Genomic DNA, 26,619 nt, shown 5'->3' on the forward strand with positions numbered 1-26,619 from the left:
CCGGTCGGCCATCTTGGTCAGGGAAAACTGTATAGTATTGTATCTCTATGCCTGAGAGGCCCGGGAACACCCACCAGTTTCTTCAGGGCGTTCTCCCTATAGCGGTCGAATGCGTCTTGGTGTATTTGAGGCTGTAGCAGATCCACATCTACCTCAGTCTGAGCTCCCGGTCTTCTGCAGTTCTCACAGCGCCAGCCCTGAGGGCAGGACACGCACACCATTTACCACATAGAACAAAACGCTGACAGTCTCATACATCTGCTGCGTCCTTAACATTCACTTTAGTCCTCACCTGTAGAATTCAATTTCACTTTGATAGTCCGCCAAATTTGCGTATCCAGTTTACCACACGTTCACAACTTTCTCCTGCTTAAGTTCTAGACTCCTCTTATCTGTGCTTTTCTTTTACTTCCTGTGTGCTACACCACAACATCCTGTGCTCCACTGTATGGTCTTACCTGCTGTCCTCCGTAACAGGTGCAGGTACAGATAGCTCCCAGGTATTCCTTTTGCCACTGGTTGCCCACCTGGTACATCTTCCCCTCGTCATAACACGTCGACTCATCTGTAGAAACAAATAGATCACCATAACAACGCACAGTGCAGTAGGTCTCCGGTCATTCTCTGGCCCTCGTCCCATTATCGTAGCGAACCTGAACTTTTACTGCAGATTGGATATTTTCATTTCGCGTTGTTCTGTCCAGCAACTCTGGTGGAGGCGTTACCAGAACAGTTCGGTAGTAGTAAAAGGATCCGTGGACGCTGGTGTGAATTAAACAACTTGTCGGCCATTAAATTGCTCTCTAAACTAGTATGGTCCGGTACTTACGTGGCTCGCACTTGAACTCTCCCTTCCCGTTGCCCAAACAAGTACAGCTCATCATGTGACCGTTCTCAGCGTGGCGATCCCACTTCTCTCCTATGCGGTAGTTGTTCCCGCTGTCATGACACCACTCTGTAGGAGGGAGAGGGTGAAGAGGGGAGTAGGGGACATAGGAGAGAGGACGGGGGAGGGGAGATCATACTAGTTAAATTAATCCAAAATATGTTTTTTGGGGGGGAGGACACATGGCCATTATGTCCTCGACTCCTCCCACTTTGGTGGAGAAAGGAGTCTGATTGGACCCAACATTCTGAGCTTCACTGAGACTGAGATTGTACAATTCATCCCTCATTCACACAAAAATCAGTCATTTGACCCATGACGTTTAGCATTCAGACATGATGATGGCATGTCGTCTCAGGGTTTGGTATCGTCTGGTTATGGACTGACAACAAGCTCTGTCCCTGTCAGTGGCATGTTTTACTACAGTAGAACAACATGCTGCAGGGACTAGCATGGGCAGACCTTAGCCTTTCTATCAAATAATTTCATCCCAGAATAAAATGATTTAGTCATTTTAACAAATGCTATAAAATGAGAGAAAATAAATACCGTAACCATACAATTTAGTATTTATTTATTTTCATTTTGGTCATCTGCGTCAGGTCTGCCCATGCTGAGGTAAGATAGAAGGGGGTTTGTATTAGTAGCATTATGGGATGGGTTAGAGTCACTCACTGGATGAATCACATCTGAAATGGCCACTGCCCAGCCCCAGACACCTGCACCACAGCTTAAAGCCTGTCTCTGACATACGCTCCCACTCTACACCCACGTCATGGTAGGTGGCTGTGAACGTGTCATAACACACGTCTCTGTTGGAGGGGAGGTGGTCTCCTGGAACTACAGGGAGAGAGAAGGGACAAAGCATGTTAACAAAAGAAAAACAACAAACAGATGGACAAAGCAAACTATTTATCAACAGATGGGATTTCACCAAATAATAAAAGCACGGACCCCCCCCCCAAAAACTAAAGCACGGATCCCCAAAAAACTAAAGCACGGATCCCCAAAAAACTAAAGCACGGATCCCCAAAAACTAAAGCACGGATCTCCAAAAAACATTAGAAGGACGCTGGACAACAACTCATGAAAAGTTTTAATTGAAAAGTCTAATGTTATTGCATGGCATACCACCACAGGGTACTGGAGAGAGTAGCATGTCTGTGAGATTATGGCTAATGTAGTCCTTACCAGCGTTGCCAGCGGTGACTATCTCCTCCAGGACCTTCTCTCGGCCCTGCCCTCTCATGGCCTCCACAATGACGTTATAGGAAGCTCCTGATGTCAACCCGATCAGAGTGGCACTGGTAGAAGTGCCTGGTAATCTCATCTGTTAGAGAGAGATGGAGATTGTTTTGGGGGAATAGCAATACCTGTGGTGTGAGAATCATTCACTATTGACACCATGTATGTTGTAAAGAGAATAATCAGGTACGCTAGTACACACCTTGCTACAGATCATCTGAATACAGGTATTCTCACCTGGAACATCTTCTCTTCGAGGTTGGTGATGGGGCTACAGGATACCATGTACTCTGAGCTCTGGGGAACACCCTGCCATGAGATGGTTGTGCGTGTCTGGGCCTCCTGCGGCACCCCAAACCCGGTCTCATTTTCAGGGAACCCAAACGGAAGACCCGATAACGGACCATCGCTCACCCGGACCAGGGGCACTCTCTGGCCATCGGGGCCTGGGACGGGGATGTAGACTAGGGGTTCACGGTGGTGGATAGCTGGACCCTGGTTGTCCCTGCCGTTGGGGTTGGGGCCCAGGCTCTGGTACTCTGTGTAGATGTGCTGGCCCTGCTGGCCCAGCGTGTCCTGGCCGTTAGTCCCCACCAGCTGGACGTGGTTGGGGTTCAAGTTGGGGTTGAGGGGAAAGTTGGGGTTCCCGTTGGGGTTGAGGGGAAAGTTGGGGTTAGGTTTGGTGTTCCCATTGGGGTTAGGGTTGGTGTTGGGGTTTCCGTTAGGGTTGGTGTTGGTGTTGGGGTTCCCGTTGGGTTTGAAGTTGGGGCTGGTGTTGGGGTTCCCGTTAGGGTTGAAGTTGGGGTTCCCGTTAGGGTTGGTATTGAAGTTGGGGTTGGTGTTGAAGTTGGGGTTAGGGTTGGTGTTGAAGTTGGGGTTAGGGTTGGTGTTGAAGTTGGGGTTAGGGTTGGTGTTGAAGTTGGGGTTAGGGTTGGTGTTGAAGTTGGGGTTAGGGTTGGTGTTGAAGTTGGGGTTAGGGTTCAAGTTGGGGTTGGGGTTAGGGTTCAGGTTAGGGTTCAAGTTGGGGTTGGGGTTCAAGTTGGGGTTGGGGTTAGGGTTCAGGTTGGGGTTGGGGTTCAAGTTGGGGCTGGGGTTCAAGTTGGGGTTGGGGTTCAAGTTGGGGTTGGGGTTCAAGTTGGGGTTGGGGTTGGTGTTAAAGTTGGGGTTCAAGTTGGGGTTGGGGTTAGGGTTCAAGTTGGGGTTCAAGTTGGGGTTAGGGTTCAAGTTGGGGTTCAAGTTGGGGTTGGGGTTCAAGTTTGGGTTGAGGGGAAGGTTGGGGTTCACATTGACGTTATAGTTGGGGTTGCCATTAGGGTTGGGGTTCCCGCTAGGGTTGAGGGGGAGGTTGGGATTGGGGTTAAAGTTAGGGTTGGTGTTAAAAATGGGGTTATGATTGCCGCTGCCATAGAAGTTGGGGTTGGGGTTGGTGTTGGCATCGCTGTTGGGGTTGAGGGGAAAGTTAGGGTTAGGATTGGGGTTGCTGTTAGGGTTGAACTGGTTGGGGTTGCCATTAGGGTTGAAGTTCCCATTGGGGTTGAACTGGCTGGGGTTGGTGTTGGGATTCTCATTGGGGTTAAAGTTAAAGTCAGGGTTGGGGTTCATGTGGAAGTTGGGGTTACCATTGGGGTTAAACTGGTTGGGGTTCCCATTAGGGTTGGTGTTGGGGTTGAGGGGAAAATTGGGGTTAGGATTGGGGTTGGGGTTGAGGGGAAAGTTGGGGTTAGGATTGGTGTTGGGGTTGCTGTTAGGGTTGAACTGGTTGGGGTTAACGTTGAAATTTCCATTGGGGTTGGTGTTGGGGTTCCCATTGGGGTTGGTGTTGGGGTTCCCATTGGGGTTGAAATGGAAGTTAGGATTGGGATTCACGTGGAAGTTGGGGTTACCATTGGGGTTGAACTGGTCGGGGTTGCCGTTTGGGTTGAGGGGAAAGTTGGGGTTAGGGTTGGTGTTGGTGGGGTAGTTGGGGTTTCCATTGGGGTTGAACTGGTCGGGGTTGCCGTTTGGGTTGAGGGGAAAGTTGGGGTTAGGGTTGGTGTTGGGTGGGTAGTTGGGGTTAACCTCGTCCTCGGGCACATCCAGGATATCGGGGCTGGGCCGGTGGGACACAGGGAGCTGGGATGCCAGTTCTAGCAGAGAGACGGGTTAGGAGCAGAGCAAGCAGAGCGTTAGAGACTGGAGAGGAGCTGCAGCGGCTAGGTTCAACCTCCCCCTCAACCCTGTTGGTGGGGGGGAATGATTGGGACACTACAGAGAGAGTCATCTTGTCTTTTCTGTTGGATTCAATGGGCAGCTCCTGCAAACTGCAAAGCTTGCCACTAGCGCACATCGTAACTTTTGAATAATTTAGTTTAGATATTCAAAAAGGTCAGAGCATTATCTTAAAGCAGCTGAGACAATTTTGGTGCTGCTTCAGTATGTATTAATTGCTTGCCTGCAAAAAGCCATTGTTACAACAGGCACATATTCACAGAGTTTCATTGGTTTTGTAATAACTTTCTTCTTCATCAATTTGTTCCATTCAGAAAAGAGGTATCTGACCTCAAGGCTCTTTCCCTGGTTAAATAAAAAAAAGGTTCCATCTTGTTCTGTTGGGAAAGTTGATTGTTGTACTTACGAGTTCTAGCCTTGCCCACTAGAGAAGTGCTTCTCAGAGCATTCTGCAGGGTGACGATCTTGATGACGTATTCAGTTCCTGGTTTCAGACCTAAAAAAAAATGTTTAAAAAAACGTAGTGTGAGGGAGGGACTTAGTAAAAGAAACAGGCTACGATTGACAGGTTAGCTGACAAGGTCACGAAAAGTGTTGCGAGCGTCAAACGGTCGGACATCTACAACAATGACAAGAAGCTGCCATGTCGGGAATCAGGGTACAGGTACAACAATGACAAGAAGCAGCCATGTCGGGAATCATGGTACAGGTACAACAATGACAAGAAGCTGCCATGTCGGGAATCAGGGTACAGCTACAACAATGACAAGAAGCTGCCATGTCGGGAATCAGGGTACAGCTACAACAATGACAAGAAGCTGCCATGTCGGGAATCAGGGTACAGGTACAACAATGACAAGAAGCTGCCATGTCGGGAAACAGGTACATTGTCCATTTCAAATTCATTCCTTACCCAGATGTGTGTATTGGGTATATGTTGTGTAATTTGTTAGATATTACTTGTTAGATATTACTGCACTGTCGGAGCTAGAAGCACAAACATTTCGCTACACCCGCAACAACATCTGCTAATCACGTGTACGTGTTATCTAAAAATATATATATATTACTAAACATTTAAAATGGGAAACGGTTGGGATTTAATAAGTAGAGATGGAGTCCCTCCATCGGGGCCTGGAGAGGCAGTAGGGCTGATTTGGTTGGATTCATTTTATAACTTGAGATGGAGCTGGATTTCTCGATGATCTTCAGGTGGAGGGAGATACATTGTCTAGCTAACGACATCGTCGGCGTATAATGAGATGACTTGATCCGTAGAATTGAGAGATATTGATGTAATTTATTTCAATTGCTTGGGCCAGGTGCAGCTCATTGTATCTTGTTATTGTTAAAAAAAAATCTTATTTTGAGGTGTTTTGAGGTGTCCCCTGCAGGAGGCCTTCTGGTAGGCCGTCATTGTAAATAGAATAAATACATTTGACAAATAAAATTAAAATTCCAGGTTGCACAGAAAAATACTTTAGCAGCATTTACAAGTAAACTGGTTGAAATGTAGAGCCCTGTAATCCGTTGAATTTAAGGCCGACCCCGCTCGTTTTGCCCCACGGTGGCACACGCGTCTGTCTTGTTTGCTAAAACAACCCACCCGGAACTTTCCACACTATTATGTTGAGCCAAACTGTATGTTCTATCCCAGCCACTGAGGTGTATGGATCCGTAACCCGACCAGTTCAGTTTGATTCGACTCGGTTCAGACCCACAGCAAAAAAGGTCCGGTATGTAGCCATGTGGGCCGGACCCGCACCAAATTGACAGAAACGTGAGTTATAGATATGTCATTCTCATTGATGAACGGTAGAATCGGTTCTATGTGCACTATTTCTACGCTTCCCATTCTTAAAGTTTTCCTTTTGGGATCTAAAAGGGGAGGAGAGCCCTACCAGTGATGACGGCTTGGCTGCGGGAAGCGGTGGGCCGCGGGGTGAGTTCCCGGGGGATGCCCCCCGCCTCCTCGTAGGTGACGTAATACCCGGTGACCCCGGCACTACGGGACCCCTCCCAGGTAAAGGAGATGCTGCTAGGGGTCAGAGAGGTGAACCGGATGTTGGTGGGGGGAGACACCACAGGCTTAGCTGCAGGAGAGAAACAAGACAGGGAGACAATCAATTCTACAGTTGAAAAGACGCTGGCTGAACCAGCTAAAATCTGGCAAACATTTACAGAAATGTTGATTTATGTCATGTCAAATAACCCTAATAAATGTAATTAGAGAACTGACACACTTAAACAGCTTTAAGCAACTAAACAAAAACATGAACGCAACGTGTAAAGTGTTGGCCCCATGTTTCATGAGATGAAATAAGAACATTCCAGAATTTTTCTACGAGGCAAAAAAAAGCTTGTTTCTCTAAAAAAAACTAAATTGCAAAAAATGTGTTTACATCCCTGGTAGTGAGCATTTCTCCTTTGCCAAGATAATCCATCCACCTGACAGGTGTGGCATATCAACAAGCTGATTAAACAGCATGATCATTACACAGGTGCACCTTGTGCTGGGGTACAATTAAAGGCCACTAAAATGTGCAGTTTTGTCACACAACAAAATGCCACATATGTTTCAAGTTGAGGGTGCATGCAATTGGCATGCTGACTGCAGGAATGTCTACCAGAGCTGAGAATTTAAATGTTAATTTCTCTACCATAAGCCGCCTCAAGTCATTTTAGAACATTTGGCAGTACGTCCAATAGGCCTCACAATCGTAGACCACGTGTATGGCGTCGTGTGGGCGAGCGGTGGCAACTTTGTGAACAGAGTGCCCCCATGGTGACAACTGGGGTTATGGTATGGGGCAGGCATAAGCTACGGACAACGAACACAATTGCAATTTAAATGCACAGAAATACAGTTTATTACTTCAATTAACTGATTTCCACATATGAAGTGTAACTCAGTAAAATCTTTTAAATTGTTGCATGTTACGTTTATATTTTAAACAGTATACTTAATAAGATGAATATCAATATAACGACGAAGTCTGGTCCTTGATGAACAGAGAGAGATACACACAACGACATCTGGTCCTTGATGAACAGAGAGAGATACACACAACGACATCTGGTCCTTGATGAACAGAGAGAGATACACACAACGACATCTGGTCCTTGATGAACAGAGAGAGATACACACAACGAAGTCTGGTCCTTGATGAACAGAGAGAGATACACACAACGACATCTGGCCCTTGATGAACAGAGAGAGATACACACAACGACATCTGGCCCTTGATGAACAGAGAGAGATACACACAACGACATCTGGCCCTTGATGAACAGAGAGAGATACACACAACGACATCTGGTCCTTGATGAACAGAGAGAGATACACACAACGACATCTGGCCCTTGATGAACAGAGAGAGATACACACAACGAAGTCTGGTCCTTGATGAACAGAGAGAGATACACACAACGACATCTGGCCCTTGATGAACAGAGAGAGATACACACAACGAAGTCTGGTCCTTGATGAACAGAGAGAGATACACACAACGACATCTGGCCCTTGATGAACAGAGAGAGATACACACAACGAAGTCTGGTCCTTGATGAACAGAGAGAGATACACACAACGACATCTGGTCCTTGATGAACAGAGAGAGATACACACAACGACATCTGGCCCTTGATGAACAGAGAGAGATACACACAACGAAGTCTGGTCCTTGATGAACAGAGAGAGATACACACAACGACATCTGGTCCTTGATGAACAGAGAGAGATACACACAACGACATCTGGCCCTTGATGAACAGAGAGATACACACAACGACATCTGGTCCTTGATGAACAGAGAGAGATACACACAACGACATCTGGCCCTTGATGAACAGAGAGAGATACACACAACGACATCTGGTCCTTGATGAACAGAGAGAGGAGATACACACAACGACATCTGGTCCTTGATGAACAGAGAGAGATACACACAACGAAGTCTGGTCCTTGATGAACAGAGAGAGATACACACAACGACATCTGGTCCTTGATGAACAGAGAGAGATACACACAACGACATCTGGTCCTTGATGAACAGAGAGAGGAGATACACACAACGACATCTGGCCCTTGATGAACAGAGAGAGATACACACAACGACATCTGGCCCTTGATGAACATACTCTCTAACCTAGAGAACCAAGTTGTCTGTTTTGGCCTGAGATTGACGTTAATGATAACATGTGGACTGGTAGAGAGAGAGGGGACGGTAGTGGAGAGAGAGGGAGAGGGGACGGTAGTGGAGAGAGAGGGAGAGGGGACGGTAGTGGAGAGAGAGGTAGGTAGTATATAGTGTATATATAGAGAGCGGTAGGTAGTATATAGTGTATAGGGAGAGGGGACAGTAGTGTATAAGAGAGGTAGGTAGTGTATAGTGTAGAGGGAGAGGGGACGGTAGTGGAGAGAGGTAGGTAGTGTATAGTGTAGAGAGAGAGGTAGGTAGTATATAGCGTATAGTGTAGAGAGAGAGGTAGGTAGTATATAGTGTATAGGGAGAGGGGACAGTAGTGTATAGTGTAGAGAGAGAGGTAGGTAGTATACCTGTGGTGGCAGTGAGGGTGAAGGGAGCATGGTAGTGTAGAGGGAGAGGTAGGTAGTATACCTGTGGTGGCAGTGAGGGTGAAGGGAGCACTGCGGCCATTGCCGTTCAGAGTGTATATGTTGATCTTGTAGGTAGAGCCAGGCTGAAGACCTGTGGAAAACGGTCCAGATGAATCTGATCTACAATAGAGTCTGGGTCGTGTTCATTAGGCACCAAAAGACTTGGTCCAATAAGAACTGCCCATTTTCTGTTGCAAGACGTTATAAAAATGTTGCATGTCCTAATGAACACGACCCTGAAGTGAATGTTGACTGCAGCAGGGTGAGGTCAATGGAGTAGGAGGTTTTGGGGGGGGTACCATTAGATACCATGGGGGTACAATGAAGGTTTAGGAAGGGTATAGGAGGGGTACCTTGGATGTGAAGATTTCGGGGGGTATAGGAAGGGTACCTTGGATGGTGAAGGTTTAGGGAGGGTATCGGAAGGGTACCTTGGATGGGGGGGGGGTAATCGGAAGGGTACCTTGGATGGTGAAGGTTTGGGTATAGGAGGGGTACCTTGGATGGTGAATGTTTAGGGGGTATCGGAAGGGTACCTTGGATGGGGGTATAGGAGGGGTACCTTGGATGTGAAGATTTAGGGGGGTATAGGAGGGGTACCTTGGATGGTGAAGGTTTAGGGGGGTATAGGAAGGGTACCTTGGATGGTGAAGGTTTAGGGGGGGTATATGAGGGGTACCGTGGATGGTGAAGGTTTAGGGGGGTATATGAGGGGTACCGTGGATGGTAAAGGTTTAGGGGGGTATATGAGGGGTACCGTGGATGGTGAAGGTTTATGTGAAGAGTACCGTGGATGGTGAAGGTTTAGGAGGGGTACCTTGGATGGTGTAGGTGCGGGAATCAGGGGCGATGGTCCTCTGGATGGGGGTGCGGCCTCCGGTGGTGGGCGTGGCCTCAACCAGGAAGCCAGAGATGGTCTCGGTCTTGGATCTCCAGGTCAGGGTGATGGAGGAGTCCTTTGCGTCAGAGATACGCACGCGACGCGGAGGACTGATGTCTAGAACACAAAGAGAGCAGAACAGATTTCTACCAGTTTAAAAAAAAATAATAATAATATTTGTCTTATCAACTAACATTGTCCTTTGTTAAAAGATTGTAATGTTTGTGACAATTGTAATGTCTGTTATATTTGTAAACATCTGTTTTGTGGATTAAAGATTAAATTAAATTACAGATGATGTGTAAATACGAGGATTTTGACCATGTTCTACTATCATCACTGTCGGTTGGCTGTGGGAGCGAGAGAGACTCACTGTCCAGAGTTGTGACCTCTCCTTGAACTGGGCGGCTCGTCAGAGAGTTCTTCAGGGCGTAAACGTGCACCTCATACATAGTGGAAACCTACACAGACACGAGACAGTACAGAATAAACTGAGTGAGACTCATACATAGTGGAAACCTACACAGACACAGTACAGAATAAACTGAGTGAGACTCATACATAGTGGAAACCTACACAGACAGTACAGAATACACTGAGTGAGACTCATACATAGTGGAAACCTACACAGACACAGTACAGAATAAACTGAGTGAGACTCATACATAGTGGAAACCTACACAGACAGTACAGAATACACTGAGTGAGACTCATACATAGTAGATTAAGGTCGAAGTGTATTATGCACATCTGCAAGTGGTTGAGGGTTTATCTGATGTTCCCTCGTTAGATTTAACGGGACGGCTGGCATTAGTTGTTGATCATGTTGATGTGTAAAGGCGACTGAGGGAGAGAGAGCCGACCTTCTTATGGTTCTTTGATCAACAGGACTGAAGTTCTCAAATGTTAGAGGACTCCTGTGATATTTTTGTAAATTCTTTTTTTTTTAAATGTAACCTTTAATTTAACTAGGCTAAGAACAAATTCTTATTTACAATGACGGCCAAACCCGGACGACGCTGGGACAACTGTGCGCCGCCCTACGGCACTCCCAATTACGACCGGCTGGATTAAAACCAGGGTGTCTGTAGTGACTCCTCTCAGCACTGAGATACACTGCTTTTAGACCTTTGTGATACAGCCTGGATTCGAACCAGGGTCTGTAGTGACTCCTCTAGTACTGAGATGCAGTGCCCTAGACCTCTGTGATACAGCCTGGATTCGAACCAGGGTCTGTAGTGACGCCTCTAGCACTGAGATACACTGCTTTTAGACCCCTGCACCAATTCATTCAGGTGTATTTTGTGGCTTTTGGCGAATGCATTAATTATAACGATATAAAAGTCACGCGGTCTATTTGCATATAGACCCTACTGTAGTCCTGATTGGCTGTGGCGCCCGGTCTGTGTAGACTCTGATCCTGGACAAAATACATGTGTTTTTTTTAATTAGGTTTTATTTACTACAGAGTTGCAAATAAATTGTTGAAACGCCCGGCCACTCTATAATGCTATAGAATTTGCCTTACTATACAAACATTCTATGAATTTATGAAAACATTTTAAAAATTACCATATGTAAGTGCTCCCTTGTCAGAAAATGTATTATTTTTTTTTTTTAAATGTCTTCCTGGGGGTGTATATAAACAGATTTGAATAAGATTTCATGTTGATAAAATCCTGTCAGTTCCACTTTCAAAGTCATTGGCTGTGGTTGCATTCTTCGCCAACTAGAAATGACAAGGCTGGTGGACTGGCTGTGGCTTCGCTAGTCTACCAGACTACTGGTTTCAAACCCACATCAGGGCCCGGGGAGGAGCCCAAAACAGGACCCACAACAGGGCCTGGTGTGGAGCCCCGAACGGGACCCTATTCCCTACATAGTGCACTACATTTCACCGGAGCTATATCGGTCCTGGTCAAAAGTAGTGCACTATGTAGGGAATAGGGTTTCATTTGGGAGAGGGACCAGCTCCACAGCTGGAGCCACAGCTCTCATTAGTGTCATGACTCTCCTGTGATGATCTGAAGGATCAGGTTACAGTGGGTCCCCTCTACAGCGTGCTCTCTCTCGTAGAGGGGGATGTCATGACTCTCCTGTGATGATCTGAAGGATCAGGTTACAGTGGGTCCCCTCTACAGCGTGCTCTCTCTCGTAGAGGGGGATGTCATGACTCTCCTGTGATGATCTGAAGAATCAGGTTACAGTGGGTCCCCTCTACAGCGTGCTCTCTCTCGTAGAGGGGGATGTCATGACTCTCCTGTGATGATCTGAAGGATCAGGTTACAGTGGGTCCCCTCTACAGCGTGCTCTCTCTCGTAGAGGGGGATGTCATGACTCTCCTGTGATGATCTGAAGGATCAGGTTACAGTGGGTCCCCTTTACAGCGTGCTCTCTCTCGTAGAGGGGGATGTCATGACTCTCCTGTGATGATCTGAAGGATCAGGTTACAGTGGGTCCCCTCTACAGCGTGCTCTCTCTCGTAGAGGGGGGAGAGCCGGGAAGTCTGCTGTTTTATGGTCGGTCATAAAATACACTGCCCCTATTCTCTGTAGTGTTCGAGAATGGAATGTAAAAAACCGTGGAACACAGAGAGACACTTGGAGAATGCAAAAATTTGAATAATTCAACAATATTTATATTTTGTCAAAGTAGTTTCAGTTGGTGATCTCATGATGGACAGGAAAACGTACATAACTCTCTCTTAAAGTGGACATTTCCCAGCTGTCAGATTTACATCTAGATGTTGGATAAAATGAATGAGTAAATACGAAACTATTTGTGAGAAGATGTAATGTGATGTTGGCTTTCTAAACGAGATACTTGTTAAGATGTTAAGTTTTAACTAGTCAGTGGCCACGCCCCCCCCCCCCCCCCCCCCCCCCCGAGTATACAACCACTTCCTACAGAATGTACATTAAGTCAGAGAATGCCGGGACGGAGTCCCCGCGTTGGAATGACTACAATTCTATAGACCATCAGACCAGAAAATATGGAGCTGACTCTGCATGTGAAATGGTTAAGAAGTACAGCTCTATAGGCCATTACAACAGAAAATATGGAGCCCAGGAGACCAGACCGTTGGCTACACCACTGGAAATGGTTCCACTCTGAGACTATCGATCACTAGTCTGCACCTGGAAATGACGTAAGTCTAGTACAAGAATACCAACAACAGCAGAAGCATCTATTCTATGCAACGACCATCTGTACACCTGACGTATCCATTACAACAGACACTATCCAGAGCCGCGGAGAAAGCTAACGACCACGAAGGACATTGTGACTTCTGGGGAAGTTAACCAGAGACTCTCTGATGATCTGACTCTCCAGCAGACAGACCGACGATACCAACAGAGAAGACAACAAATATATATACATATATACAATGAGCGGCCGTTCATGTGCAAAGGATTAGCATTTCAATTAATATAATTATCAACTGTGTGTAGTGAATCCAAGTTGTCTTTCCCGCTCTCTCAGTCCCCACCCCTTTCCTTTGTCTACCAAGCCGTCATATCCCCTCTAATCAGGGACTGATTTAGACCTGTGACCCCAGGCGGGTGATTCCCCTCTAATCAGGGACTGATTTAGACCTGGGACACCAGGTGGGTGATTCCCCTCTAATCAGGGACTGATTTAGACCTGGGACCCCAGGTGGGTGATTCCCCTCTAATCAGGGACTGATTTAGACCTGGGACACCAGGTGGGTGATTCCCCTCTAATCAGGGACTGATTTAGACCTGGGACACCAGGTGGGAGATTCCCGTCCACCAGGTGGGTGCAATTAATTATCAGGTAGAAAAAAAAACAGCAGTCTCTAGTCCTCAGAGAGTAAGAGTTGGATACCACAGGTGTAGAGAATTATTGTACCATCTAAACCGCTGTGAAATATATTTTCAATAAAGAAAAATATTGTATTTTCAGCTGGCGTACAAAACTGAAAGTAAAAAGACATAAAAATGTAACTTAAGCATGAGAAGCATGGAACTAGAGCACATAGAACAGATCTACCGCGTCTTAGACTTACGTTCAATGAGAACGACAGATCTATAACTCGCATTTCTATGTGAATTTGTTACGTATTGTCTGCAGGTATAATGCTTTACATGAGCATGAGCCTTTATAAATTACCATGAGTCCCGGCACGTGGACCTGTGTGGTGTCAGGAGCAACATTCATCTCCTTGGTGGGACCGCTCTTGTTCTTGGGGTTGACGACCACCCGGTACCCGGTGAGACGGGCATTGGGCATGGTGCGCCATTTGATGGTGAAGGAGGAGGAGGTGATCTGGGAAAATTCAAGGTTGGTGGGGGCAGGGATGGCTAGAGGGAGAGAAAGAAACAGAAGAGGGAGACGAGAGAGAGAGAGAGAGAGAGAGAGCGCGTGAGAGAAAGTTATTCTCCTGTTTGGATAGGCTGCTTTCCACGATACTCAAAAGAGTGTGCATGTTTAAAATCAACATTCACTACATTAGTCTCACTGTTCAGAATCACTGATATAGGAGAGATAAAAAATTAAATAAAAATCACCTTGCATCCAAAATACTGTCAAAAGTATAATTAACTACTAATTGAATGTTCAAGATTATTGATTCAATGCCTCACTTTACTCAAACTGACCATTGTGTTTAAGGGTTTGTATTTGTCCGGAGGGGTTTATAGCTAGCTACCTGTGGCCTGAACGCCCACCAGTGGAGGACTAGGTGTACGGTCGTGCATGGCGATGACCTTCACAGTATATTCACTTCCGGGTCGCAGGCCGTGGATCGTTGCCGATTCATCATCTCCGCGGGGTGCAGGGCGCATCTCCCTCTCGCCCTCTTCGGGGCTGGCGTACAGGACGCGGTACGACGTCACCCGGCCGTCGGGCGAGTCCCAGGAAATGGTCATGGAGGTAGAGTCAACGTTAGAGAAGGTCAGGTCTGTGGGGCGACCCACCGCTGCAGGGAGGGAGGAGAGGTCGAACAGGGTCAAGGGTCAGGCGAGCTCTCTGCACGCAAACAGGAAAGGAGGACAGCACACTGTAATATGTAGAGCAACGACCCTGGAACACGCACCAGTGACAGCCGTCTCAACCAGGGGAGGGCTCTCTCCGTCCTGGCCCAGAGCATACACACTGAGGATGTACTCTACCGTGGGCTGCAGGCCAGAGAAGGTCATCTCAGTCTGATCTAAAACACCAGGGACAGATACAGGCATTAACAACAACAACACCACCAGGGACAGATACAGGCATTAACAACAACAACACCACCAGGGACAGATACAGGGTTAACAACAACACCAGGGACAGATACAGGCATTAACAACAACAACACCACCAGGGACAGATACAGGGTTAACAACAACACCAGGGACAGATACAGGCATTAACAACAACAACACCAGGGACAGATACAGGCATTAACAACAACAACACCACCAGGGACAGATACAGGCATTAACAACAACAACACCAGGGACAGATACAGTCATTAACAACAACACCACCAGGGACAGACACAGGGTTAACAACAACAACACCAGGGACAGATACAGGCATTAACAACAACAGCAACAACACCAGGGACAGATACAGGCATTAACAACAACAGCAACAACACCAGGGACAGATACAGGCATTAACAACAACAACACCACCACCAGGGACAGATACAGGCATTAACAACAACAACACCAGGGACAGACACAGGGTTAACAACAACACCAGGGACAGATACAGGCATTAACAACAACAGCAACAACACCAGGGACAGATACAGGCATTAACAACAACAGCAACAACACCAGGGACAGATACAGGCATTAACAACAACACCACCAGGGACAGACACAGAAATTAACAACAACAACAACACCAGGGACAGATACAGGCATTAACAACAACACCACCAGGGACAGATACAGGCATTAACAACAACAACACCAGGGACAGACACAGGCATTAACAACAACAACACCACCAGGGACAGATACAGGCATTAACAACAACAACACCACCAGGGACAGATACAGGCATTAACAACAACAACACCACCAGGGACAGATACAGGGTTAACAACAACAGCAACAACACCAGGGACAGATACAGGCATTAACAACAACACCACCACCAGGGACAGATACAGGCATTAACAACAACACCACCACCAGGGACAGATACAGGCATTAACAACAACAACACCACCAGGGACAGATACAGGGTTAACAACAACACCAGGGACAGATACAGGCATTAACAACAACAACACCAGGGACAGATACAGGCATTAACAACAACAACAACACCACCAGGGACAGATACAGGCATTAACAACAACAACAACAACACCAGGGACAGACACAGAAATTAACAACAACAACAACAACACCAGGGACAGACACAGAAATTAACAACAACAACAACACCAGGGACAGACACAGAAATTAACAACAACAACACCAGGGACAGACACAGAAATTAACAACAACAACAACACCAGGGACAGATACAGGCATTAACAACAACACCACCAGGGACAGATACAGGCATTAACAACAACAACACCAGGGACAGACACAGGCATTAACAACAACAACACCACCAGGGACAGATACAGGCATTAACAACAACAACACCACCAGGGACAGACACAGGCATTAACAACAACAACACCACCAGGGACAGATACAGGCATTAACAACAACAACACCACCAGGGACAGATACAGGCATTAACAACAACAACACCACCAGGGACAGATACAGGGTTAACAACAACAGCAACAACACCAGGGACAGATACAGGCATTAACAACAACACCACCACCAGGGACAGATACAGGCATTAACAACAACACCACCACCAGGGACAGATACAGGCATTAACAACAACAACACCACCAGGGACAGATACAGGGTTAACAACAACACCAGGGACAGATACAGGCATTAACAACAACAACACCAGGGACAGATACAGGCATTAACAACAACAACAACACCACCAGGGACAGATACAGGCATTAACAACAACAACAACAACACCAGGGACAGACACAGAAATTAACAACAACAACAACAACACCAGGGACAGACACAGAAATTAACAACAACAACAACACCAGGGACAGACACAGAAATTAACAACAACAACACCAGGGACAGACACAGAAATTAACAACAACAACAACACCAGGGACAGATACAGGCATTAACAACAACACCACCAGGGACAGATACAGGCATTAACAACAACAACACCAGGGACAGACACAGGCATTAACAACAACAACACCACCAGGGACAGATACAGGCATTAACAACAACAACACCACCAGGGACAGATACAGGCATTAACAACAACAACACCACCAGGGACAGATACAGGGTTAACAACAGCAACAACACCAGGGACAGATACAGGCATTAACAACACCACCAGGGACAGATACAGGCATTAACAACAACACCACCAGGGACAGACACAGGGTTAACAACAACACCAGGGACAGATACAGGCATTAACAACAACAACACCAGGGACAGACACAGGCATTAACAACAACAACACCACCAGGGACAGATACAGGCATTAACAACAACAACACCACCAGGGACAGATACAGGCATTAACAACAACAACACCACCAGGGACAGATACAGGGTTAACAACAGCAACAACACCAGGGACAGATACAGGCATTAACAACACCACCAGGGACAGATACAGGCATTAACAACAACACCACCAGGGACAGACACAGGGTTAACAACAACACCAGGGACAGATACAGGCATTAACAACAACAACACCAGGGACAGACACAGGGTTAACAACAACACCAGGGACAGGCATTAACAACAACACCACCACCAGGGACAGATTATTATTGTATTTAACCTTTATTTCACTAGGCAACTCAGATAAGAACAAATTCTTATTCATAATGACAGCCTACTGGGGAACAGTGGGTTACTTACCTTGTTCAGGGGCAGAACAACAGATTTTTACCTTGTCAGCTCAGGGATTCGATCTAGCAACCTTTTGGATACTGGCCCAACGCGACATGACCTTACCTGGAGCGACATGACCTTACCTGGAGCGACATGACCTTACCTGGAGCAACATGACTTTAACTGAGCGACATGACCTTACCTGGAGCCACAGTCTCAGAGAAGGAGGGACCCTGTCCGTTCTTGGGGACCCCAGTGATCCTGTACCCCTGGACGGGCCCCTGGGCCGGGGACCACCTCACGGTGATGGTGCTGTCCTTAACGTCGGTCACCTTCATCTCCAAAGGAGAGTCAATATCTACAGCCAGAGAAGAGGAGAGTCAATATCTACAGCCAGAGAAGAGGAGAGTCAATATCTACAGCCAGAGAAGAGGAGAGTCAATATCTACAGCCAGAGAAGAGGAGAGTCAATATCTACAGCCAGAGAAGAGGAGAGTCAATATCTACAGCCAGAGAAGAGGAGAGTCAATATCTACAGCCAGAGAAGAGGAGAGTCAATATCTACAGCCAGAGAAGAGGAGGGTCAATATCTACAGCCAGAGAAGAGGAGAGTCAATATCTACAGCCAGAGAAGAGGAGAGTCAATATCTACAGCCAGAGAAGAGGAGAGTCACAACCTGCTGAAGGCACAGCAGAAGTATTTATATTTATTTAACCTTTATTTAACTAGGCAAGTCAGTTAAGAACAAATTCTTATTTACAATGATGGCCTAGGGGGCAGAAAGACAGATTTGTACCTCGTCAGCTCGGGGATTCGATCTAGCAACCTTTCAGTCTCTGGCCAAACGCTCTAATCACTAGGCTACCTGCCGCTCCTACACTCTAACCACTAGGCTACCTGCCTCCCCTACACTCTAACCACTAAGCTACCTGCCTCCCCTACACTCTAACCACTAGGCTACCTGCTGCCCAAGTATACTTTCAGGCCACAAACATTATCAAGACAGGACAGGGTAAAATGGTCTTATCTTGATCAATCACTCTTTTAACAGCAGTTGTCATAAAATGTTTTATACTTACACTAACCAGGTCTAGACCGCAAAGAGCAAGAGAGCAGCTCAGTGGCAAGGAAAAACCTCCCTAGAGCAGGCCTCTCCAACCCTGTTCCCGGAGAGATACCCTCGTCTAGGTTTTAACTCCAACCCTGTTCCTGGAGAGATACCCTACTCTAGGTTTTAACTCCAACCCTGTTCCTGGAGAGCTACCCTCCTCTAGGTTTTAACTCCAACCCTGTTCCTGGAGAGCTACCCTCCTCTAGGTTTTAACTCCAACCCTGTTCCTGGAAAGCTACCCTCCTCTAGGTTTTAACTCCAACCCTGTTCCTGGAGAGAAACCCTCCTCTAGGTTTTAACTCCAACCCTGTTCCTGGAGAGAAACCCTACTCTAGGTTTTAACTCCAACCCTGTTCCTGGAGAGAAACCCTCCTCTAGGTTTTAACTCCAACCCTGTTCCTGGAGAGAAACCCTCCTGTAGGTTTTAACTCCAACCCTGTTCCTGGAGAGAAACCCTCCTGTAGGTTTTAACTCCAACCCTGTTTCCAGAGAGATACCCTCCTGTGGGTTTTCCCTTCAATCCTGTTCCCGGAGAGATACACTCCTGTGGGTTTTCGCTTCAACCCCAGTTGTAACTAACCAGCTAATTATTAGAATCAGGAGTGCTAAATTAGGGTTGGAGTGAGAACCTACAGGACAGTACCTCTCCAGGAACAGGGATGGAGAGGCCTGCCGTAGAATGAATTTAGGTGTGTGTGTGTGTGTACCTGTCTTGTGGGTGACATAAATGGGTGTGCTGGAGGCTGGGCTGTCCCCTCTGCCGGTCACAGCGTAGACTGTGATGGTGTAGTCAGTACCAGGCCTCAGGTTCTGGATGGTGGCAGTAGACTGGGAACCAGGCACAGTGAACTCTTTAGGGGTGCTGTGGCCACCTGAGGGTTGGGAGGGGTAACAACAAACAATGCTAATATGCTACTGATGAAGACAAGATTTATATTGTGAAAAAGCAAAAGATAAAAGTTCACTCCACTCTCTGTGGGCGATCATAGTAAAGAGAGCTGACTCTCCAGGGGTGATCGTGTAGTACCTCACGGTAACAGGCTACTGAAGGCTAGGCTAGTAAAGGCTAGGCTAGTTAACGTACCGGACAGACCTGACTCTCCAGGGGTGATCGTGTAGTACCTCACGGTAACAGGCTACTGAAGGCTAGGCTAGTAAAGGCTAGGCTAGTTAACGTACCGGACAGACCTGACTCTCCAGGGGTGATCGTGTAGTACCTCACGGTAACAGGCTACTGAAGGCTAGGCTAGTAAAGGCTAGGCTAGTTAACGTACCGGACAGACCTGACTCTCCAGGGGTGATCGTGTAGTACCTCACGGTAACAGGCTACTGAAGGCTAGGCTAGTAAAGGCTAGGCTAGTTAACGTACCGGACAGACCTGACTTTCCAGGGGTGATCGTGTAGTACCTCACGGTAACAGGCTACTGAAGGCTAGGCTAGTTAACGTACCGGACAGACCTGACTCTCCAGGGGTGATCGTGTAGTACCTCACGGTAACAGGCTACTGAAGGCTAGGCTAGTAAAGGCTAGGCTAGTTAACGTACCGGACAGACCTGACTCTCCAGGGGTGATCGTGTAGTACCTCATGGTAACAGGCTACTTAAGGCTAGGTTAGTAAAGGCTAGGCTAGTTAACGTACCGGACAGACCTGACTCTCCAGGGGTGATCGTGTAGTACCTCATGGTAACAGGCTACTTAAGGCTAGGTTAGTAAAGGCTAGGCTAGTTAACGTACCGGACAGACCTGACTCTCCATGGGTGATCCTGTAGTACCTCACGGTAACAGAGGGGGCGTCCCAGCGGACTGTGACGCTGGTGGGAGAGGAGGACACGACCTCCAGGTCAGTAGGAGCGTCAGAGACTAGAGGACACAAGGAGAAGGAAGCAGAGACAGACGGTGAGAATTAATCTCTTGTTCTGACAGAAACATTCAACGGAAGTAAATTAAAAAGGAAAACTGGATTTTTGTGGAGAGCTGAGAGGATTGGATTGGTGTTAGCAACAATGGCAACAATTTCTCCTGGTCTATCAGAGGGCCAGTTGGAGCTACCACCATATTGGTTAACACCTATCCAACCCTCTAAGATCAACATGTGCCTTGGGAGTAGGGGCTAGGGTGTGATTTGAGGAATCAGGAGATGTGTGAAAAGTCAACGGGTCTTATCGTAGGGGTAGGGAATTGGGACTGGCTGTCAACGGGTCTTATCGTAGGGGTAGGGAATTGGGACTGGCTGTCAACGGGTCTTATCGTAGGGGTAGGGAATTGGGACTGGCTGTCAACGGGTCTTATCATAGGGGTAGGGAATTGGGACTGGTTGTCAACGGGTCTTGTCGTAGCGGTAGGGAATTGGGACTGGTGGTCAACGTGTCTTATTGTAGGGAATTGGGACTGGTTGTCAACAGGTCTTATCGTAGGGGTAGGGAATTGGGACTGGTTGTCAACGGGTCTTATCGTAGGGGTAGGGAATTGGGACTGGCTGTCAACGGGTCTTATCGTAGGGGTAGGGAATTGGGACTGGCTGGTAACGGGTTTTATCGTAGGGGTAGGGAATTGGGACTGGCTGTCAACGGGTCTTATCGTAGCGGTAGGGAATTGGGACTGGTTGTCAACGGGTCTTATCGTAGGGGTAGGGAATTGGGACTGATTGTCAACGGGTCTTATCGTAGGGGTAGGGAATTGGGACTGGTGGTCAACGTGTCTTATTGTAGGGAATTGGGACTGGTTGTCAACAGGTCTTATCGTAGGGGTAGGGAATTGGGACTGGTTGTCAACGGGTCTTATCGTAGGGGTAGGGAATTGGGACTGGCTGTCAACGGGTCTTATCGTAGGGGTAGGGAATTGGGACTGGCTGGTAACGGGTCTTATCGTAGGGGTAGGGAATTGGGCCTCGCTGTCAACGGGTCTTATCGTAGCGGTAGGGAATTGGGACTGGTTGTCAACGGGTCTTATCGTAGGGGTAGGGAATTGGGACTGGTTGTCAACGGGTCTTATTGTAGGGAATTGGGACTGGTTATCAACAGGTCTTATCGTAGGGGTAGGGAATTGGGACTGGCTGAAAGGAAGAAAGCAATGAATCAAGGCAAACTAAAAGAATGTGTGAAAAGTTAAGATGAGGTCATACTGGTTTTCTGTTTGCCGGTGAGCGGCTTGCTGTCCTGCTGGCCGCTGACAGCATAGATGTTGACGATGTATTCCGTCTCGGGGGTCAGCCCGGTCAGGGTGAAATGGTTCCTGGATGGCGGCAGCCTCTCGTCCTTGGCCCGTCCGCCGCTGGCCATCTGGTAACGAATCCGGTAGCCAGTGATGATGGCGTTGGGGGCCTGCCAGTGCACCGTGAAGGAGTTGGTCAGGACTTCTGAGAACCGCAGACCGCTGGGCGAGTCCAGAGCTGAGGGGATAGAAAAAAAAGTCGGTCCGGAGTAATTTAGGAATCATTGACAAAACAAAAGGATAACCAAAACACAATCAATCAATCAATCAATCAGGTGAAACTCACTTGTTTTGTGGGTGCCGACCAGAGGGGAGCTCTCTCTCGTTTCATAGACACACACCACACTGACCAGGTACTCTGTGTTGGAAATCAGATCTAGAGGAACAGGGACGAACAGCATCAGTCAGTGAGTGACAAGAAGTACAACACTATTCACAGTCATTAGGACTGTGTGTGTGTGAGAGTGAGAGAGTGTGTGTGTGTGTGTGTGTGTGTGTGTGTGTGCGCGCGCGTCTTACTCTTAAGAACCACGGTGTCAGCGTTCCTTCCGACGCTGCTTTCTGTGATGTCATCCTCGTCATCGATGGGGTGGTAGCGAATAACGAAGCTGCTGATGTCAGCGGGGTTAGGAACCACAGGAGCTGTCCAGGTCACCCGCATACTGTCAGGACCCACCTCGGGGAAATCCAGGTTAGTAGGGGCAGGAACGGCTGGGGTAGCGGAGAGATATCAGGTATTAAAGTCAGAGAGAGGAGTTGTATCCCCAATTCTCCACTCTTTTGGTAGGTGTTTATTTGTGTTCTATTTCATGTGCGAATTGGCAAGGTGTTTTTTTTATTTTTTTATAATACTTTTTTTTTTTCTCCCCCTGAGACACCCGTGAGGTCACGGCCAAGGTCAACGCAGAAGCTGGAGGTTAAGTGCCCAGCAATTTTTTTTTCAGTTCCTGGATTCAAAACTAGCAACCTTTCAATTACTGGCTCAACACTCTAACCGCCTGGCTACCTGCTGCTCAAACCCTTCTCTCACTCTCCTGGTCATGGGTTTTCTTCCAACGGTAGAAACTCGCTCCAGCCTTAACTAATCCAATGCTTTAAAATCCAACGACAGGGAGTGTGCAAGTGTACACTTTGACGGTAGGAAATTCAGGACGCGGTTATATCGGAGGTGTTAAGACCATCTGAAATCGAGATATGCTGAAGGAAACAATATGTTTGAATCTCTACAGTTTTACGACATCGTTGTATAAAACGAGGGAATAAACTACGTTTAGGAGACCAAGTGGGAGTCACAATGAGCTCCAGCTAGTGTTGAAGAATTCAGATGTAGAAACAGTAGGTTGGGGCAAACTAAAACCATATGGTCCCGAATAGCTTCATAAAAACACACACAGCTAGAGGGAGATTAAAGCCCTTCTAAACGTGGGCCATAACGAATAGTAACAACAAAAAAACATTTATTTTACTTTTTCCATTGTTGGGAATTAAGACTGTAAAAAAAAAACACCAGGAAATCAGCTACAAGTGATTTTATGCAGGGCATTATTTTAGAAATTTGTTCCCAAGTATTCCAACATATAATAGACAGACACGTGATTGTGTACAAAATGTAAGCAAGGTTTGAAACGATTGTGTTTTAGTCAAATGTTAGAAATACGATGATCTTTAAACGGCCGTAATTTTAAAAACGAGCTCTTGACCAATTGTGCCATAACGGAAAACAGCTTCTGAACATCACTCACCTCGAACTGGACAAGGATTTTTCCTTTAAAATGAGTCGGATGCAAAGGATATTCTACTGTAAAAAAACACCAGGAAGTCAGCTACAAGTGCCACCCCCCCTCCCCCAGAGTTCCCAGTTGTCCTGAACGCTGTACGCTCACTAGACTCCAACCACACATACTACACTGACGCTCCTTCAGTCTTCACATACACAGCTGCTACTCTGTTTATTATCTATGCATAGTCACTTTACACCCCTATCTACATATTACCTCAATTACCTCCACTAACCTGTACATTGACTCAGTACCGGTAACCCTGTATATAGCCTCATTACTTCCCGGTAACCCTGTATATAGCCTCATTACTTCCCGGTAACCCTGTATATAGCCTCATTACTTCCCGGTAACCCTGTATATAGCCTCATTACTTCCCGGTAACCCTGTATATGGCCTCATTACTTCCCGGTAACCCTGTATATAGCCTCATTACTTCCTGGTAACCCTGTACATAGCCTCATTACTTCCTGGTAAACCTGTATATAGCCTCATTACTTCCTGGTAAACCTGTATATAGCCTCATTACTTCCTGGTAACCGTGTACAGTATATGGCCTCATTACTTCCTGGTAACCCTGTATATAGCCTAATTACTTCCTGGTAACCCTGTATATAGCCTCATTACTTCCCGGTAACCCTGTATACAGTGCCTTGCGAAAGTATATACAGGGTTACCAATAAGTAATGAGGTTATATACAGGTTTACCAGGAAGTAATGAGGCTATATACAGGAAGAATGGGAAAAAAATTCAGTCTCTCGATGTGCAAAACTGATAGAGACATACCCCAAGCGACTTACAGCTGTAATCGCAGCAAAAGGTGGCGCTACAAAGTAACTTAACTTAAGGGGGCTGAATAATTTTGCACGCCCAATTTTTCAGTTTTTGATTTGTTAAAAAGTTTGAAATATCCAATAAATGTCGTTCCACTTCATGATTGTGTCCCACTTGTTGTTGATTCTTCACAAAAAATACAGTTTTATATCTTTATGTTTGAAGCCTGAAATGTGGCAAAAGGTCGCAAAGTTCAAGGGGGCCGAATACTTTCACAAGGCACTGTATAGCCTCATTACTTCCTGGTAACCCTGTATATAGCCTCATTATTTCCCGGTAATCCTGTATATAGCCTCATTATTTCCCGGTAATCCTGTATATAGCCTCATTACTTCCCGGTAACCCTGTATATAGCCTCATTACTTCCCGGTAACCCTGTATATAGCCTCATTACTTCCCGGTAACCCTGTATATGGCCTCATTACTTCCCGGTAACCCTGTATATAGCCTCATTACTTCCCGGTAACCCTGTATATAGCCTTGTTATTGTTATTTATTGTTACTATTTTCCCTTTAATGTATTTCGCACATTTCTTAATAACTTTTTTTTTTTTGACTCTGCATTGGGCTCGTAAGTATTTCGCAGTAAGGTCTAAACCCGTTGTATTCGGCGCATCTGACAAATTAAATCTTATATATCGGATGTGGATTATTGCAGTAAATTTGCAGTCTACAACTGATTTGTAATTCCGTTTCCGGATCCCTGCCCTACTACGTGGTTCAGTGCTGAGATGTTTCCATCAGCCAGACGTAAAACAGATTTATGAGACAAACGGAGAAGCAGAAACAAGACGTGTGACTACATGCAATCACAGTAATAATGGCAACGTCATTTAAAACTACCAATACACACACACTACATATAAACCAATAGGAATGGGAGCCCTCCCCTGAACTCCTCCAATCCAGGAGGCAAAGTGTTAATTTATTCACAACCATCTTTCAGTCCATGCAAATTTCCTATCCATTTATAATTATTACCAGTTTGTTGCGTGAGTGTGGTAGGCTCGCTCTCTCCACTCTCTGTCACGGTGATGACTGAGATGTCATAGTCGATGCCGGGCTCCAGTCCGTACACGGTGTAGTACCCGGTGGTGGACTCCACCATGTCCTCGAATATGGGCACGCTCTCCCCGGCTGCCATTACAGTGATACGGTAGCCGGTGACCGCTGTGTAGTTTAGTGGGTTCCACTTCAGGCCGATAGTCGTGTCGGTGACGTCGACGAAGTTGAGGTCTGTTAGCTGGGGCACGTCTAGTAGTGGGTTAGAGAGGGAGGGAAGGAAGGGAGGGATCGGAGAGGCCGGCCCGGCCAGCACAGAGACAGGACAGAGACAGACGCAGGACAGAGAGAGACACAGGACAGACCGAAACAAGCAAATGTTATTGAGCAGGGCATTATTAAAGCATCTATAGGCTTGGAATGAATGAGTATCAATGACATGGGTTACCAGCTCAGGGTGGTATGGATGTGGTGCCCACCATGGTTATGTTTATCATATCACACGCATTAATGGTATTCGAATCTTACCTTCATGCGCAAAATCTTCAACTGACATCAATTAATGATTAAATCCATACCCATAGCTCACCCAAAAAGACAGAATACCATAAATTATTCAAAATAGTCAGCTACTACCATTTGAAAAAAATATCTAAAAACAAAATGGAGTGAAACATTGCTGGTATTAGCTACAGTCCACTCTTAGAAAACAAAGAGGGAGGGGGGGGGGGGGGGGGGGGGGTCCGAAATGATTCTGTGTCTGTTCCGCATAGGAGAACCCTTTTAGGTTCTAGATAGAACCCTTTCTTTCTAAGGGTGTAGGAACAGGGATACTGGCCAAAATACAGGACAAGCAGAGACTGTAGCATCACTAAACAGCTGCATGGTATTTTAGTTGCAATGAAGTC

At 46.7% G+C, this 26,619-nt stretch overlaps 1 protein-coding gene across 1 annotated transcript in view; it reads right to left on the minus strand.

The window, feature by feature from the left end:
* LOC139380990 (fibronectin 1a) overlaps positions 1-26,619 on the minus strand; it is a 59,223-nt gene that overhangs the window by 3,576 nt on the left and 29,028 nt on the right. Inside the window, exons 25-45 of the mRNA XM_071124209.1 lie at positions 25,691-25,963; positions 22,616-22,807; positions 22,383-22,472; positions 22,008-22,274; positions 20,621-20,746; positions 19,594-19,758; positions 17,977-18,132; positions 14,897-15,010; positions 14,510-14,779; positions 13,972-14,162; positions 10,211-10,298; positions 9,775-9,954; positions 8,959-9,048; positions 6,241-6,432; positions 4,746-4,835; positions 2,369-4,257; positions 2,078-2,216; positions 1,562-1,726; positions 830-955; positions 459-565; positions 75-197 (exon numbers count right to left, since the gene is read on the minus strand). Coding sequence (XP_070980310.1) covers positions 75-197; positions 459-565; positions 830-955; positions 1,562-1,726; positions 2,078-2,216; positions 2,369-4,257; positions 4,746-4,835; positions 6,241-6,432; positions 8,959-9,048; positions 9,775-9,954; positions 10,211-10,298; positions 13,972-14,162; positions 14,510-14,779; positions 14,897-15,010; positions 17,977-18,132; positions 19,594-19,758; positions 20,621-20,746; positions 22,008-22,274; positions 22,383-22,472; positions 22,616-22,807; positions 25,691-25,963 — 5,033 coding nt within the window. The remainder of the gene's footprint in view (positions 1-74; positions 198-458; positions 566-829; positions 956-1,561; positions 1,727-2,077; positions 2,217-2,368; positions 4,258-4,745; positions 4,836-6,240; positions 6,433-8,958; positions 9,049-9,774; positions 9,955-10,210; positions 10,299-13,971; positions 14,163-14,509; positions 14,780-14,896; positions 15,011-17,976; positions 18,133-19,593; positions 19,759-20,620; positions 20,747-22,007; positions 22,275-22,382; positions 22,473-22,615; positions 22,808-25,690; positions 25,964-26,619) is intronic.

This window comes from Oncorhynchus clarkii, chromosome 22 (genome assembly GCF_045791955.1).
Source record: "Oncorhynchus clarkii lewisi isolate Uvic-CL-2024 chromosome 22, UVic_Ocla_1.0, whole genome shotgun sequence".
NCBI classification, from domain to species: domain Eukaryota; kingdom Metazoa; phylum Chordata; class Actinopteri; order Salmoniformes; family Salmonidae; genus Oncorhynchus; species Oncorhynchus clarkii.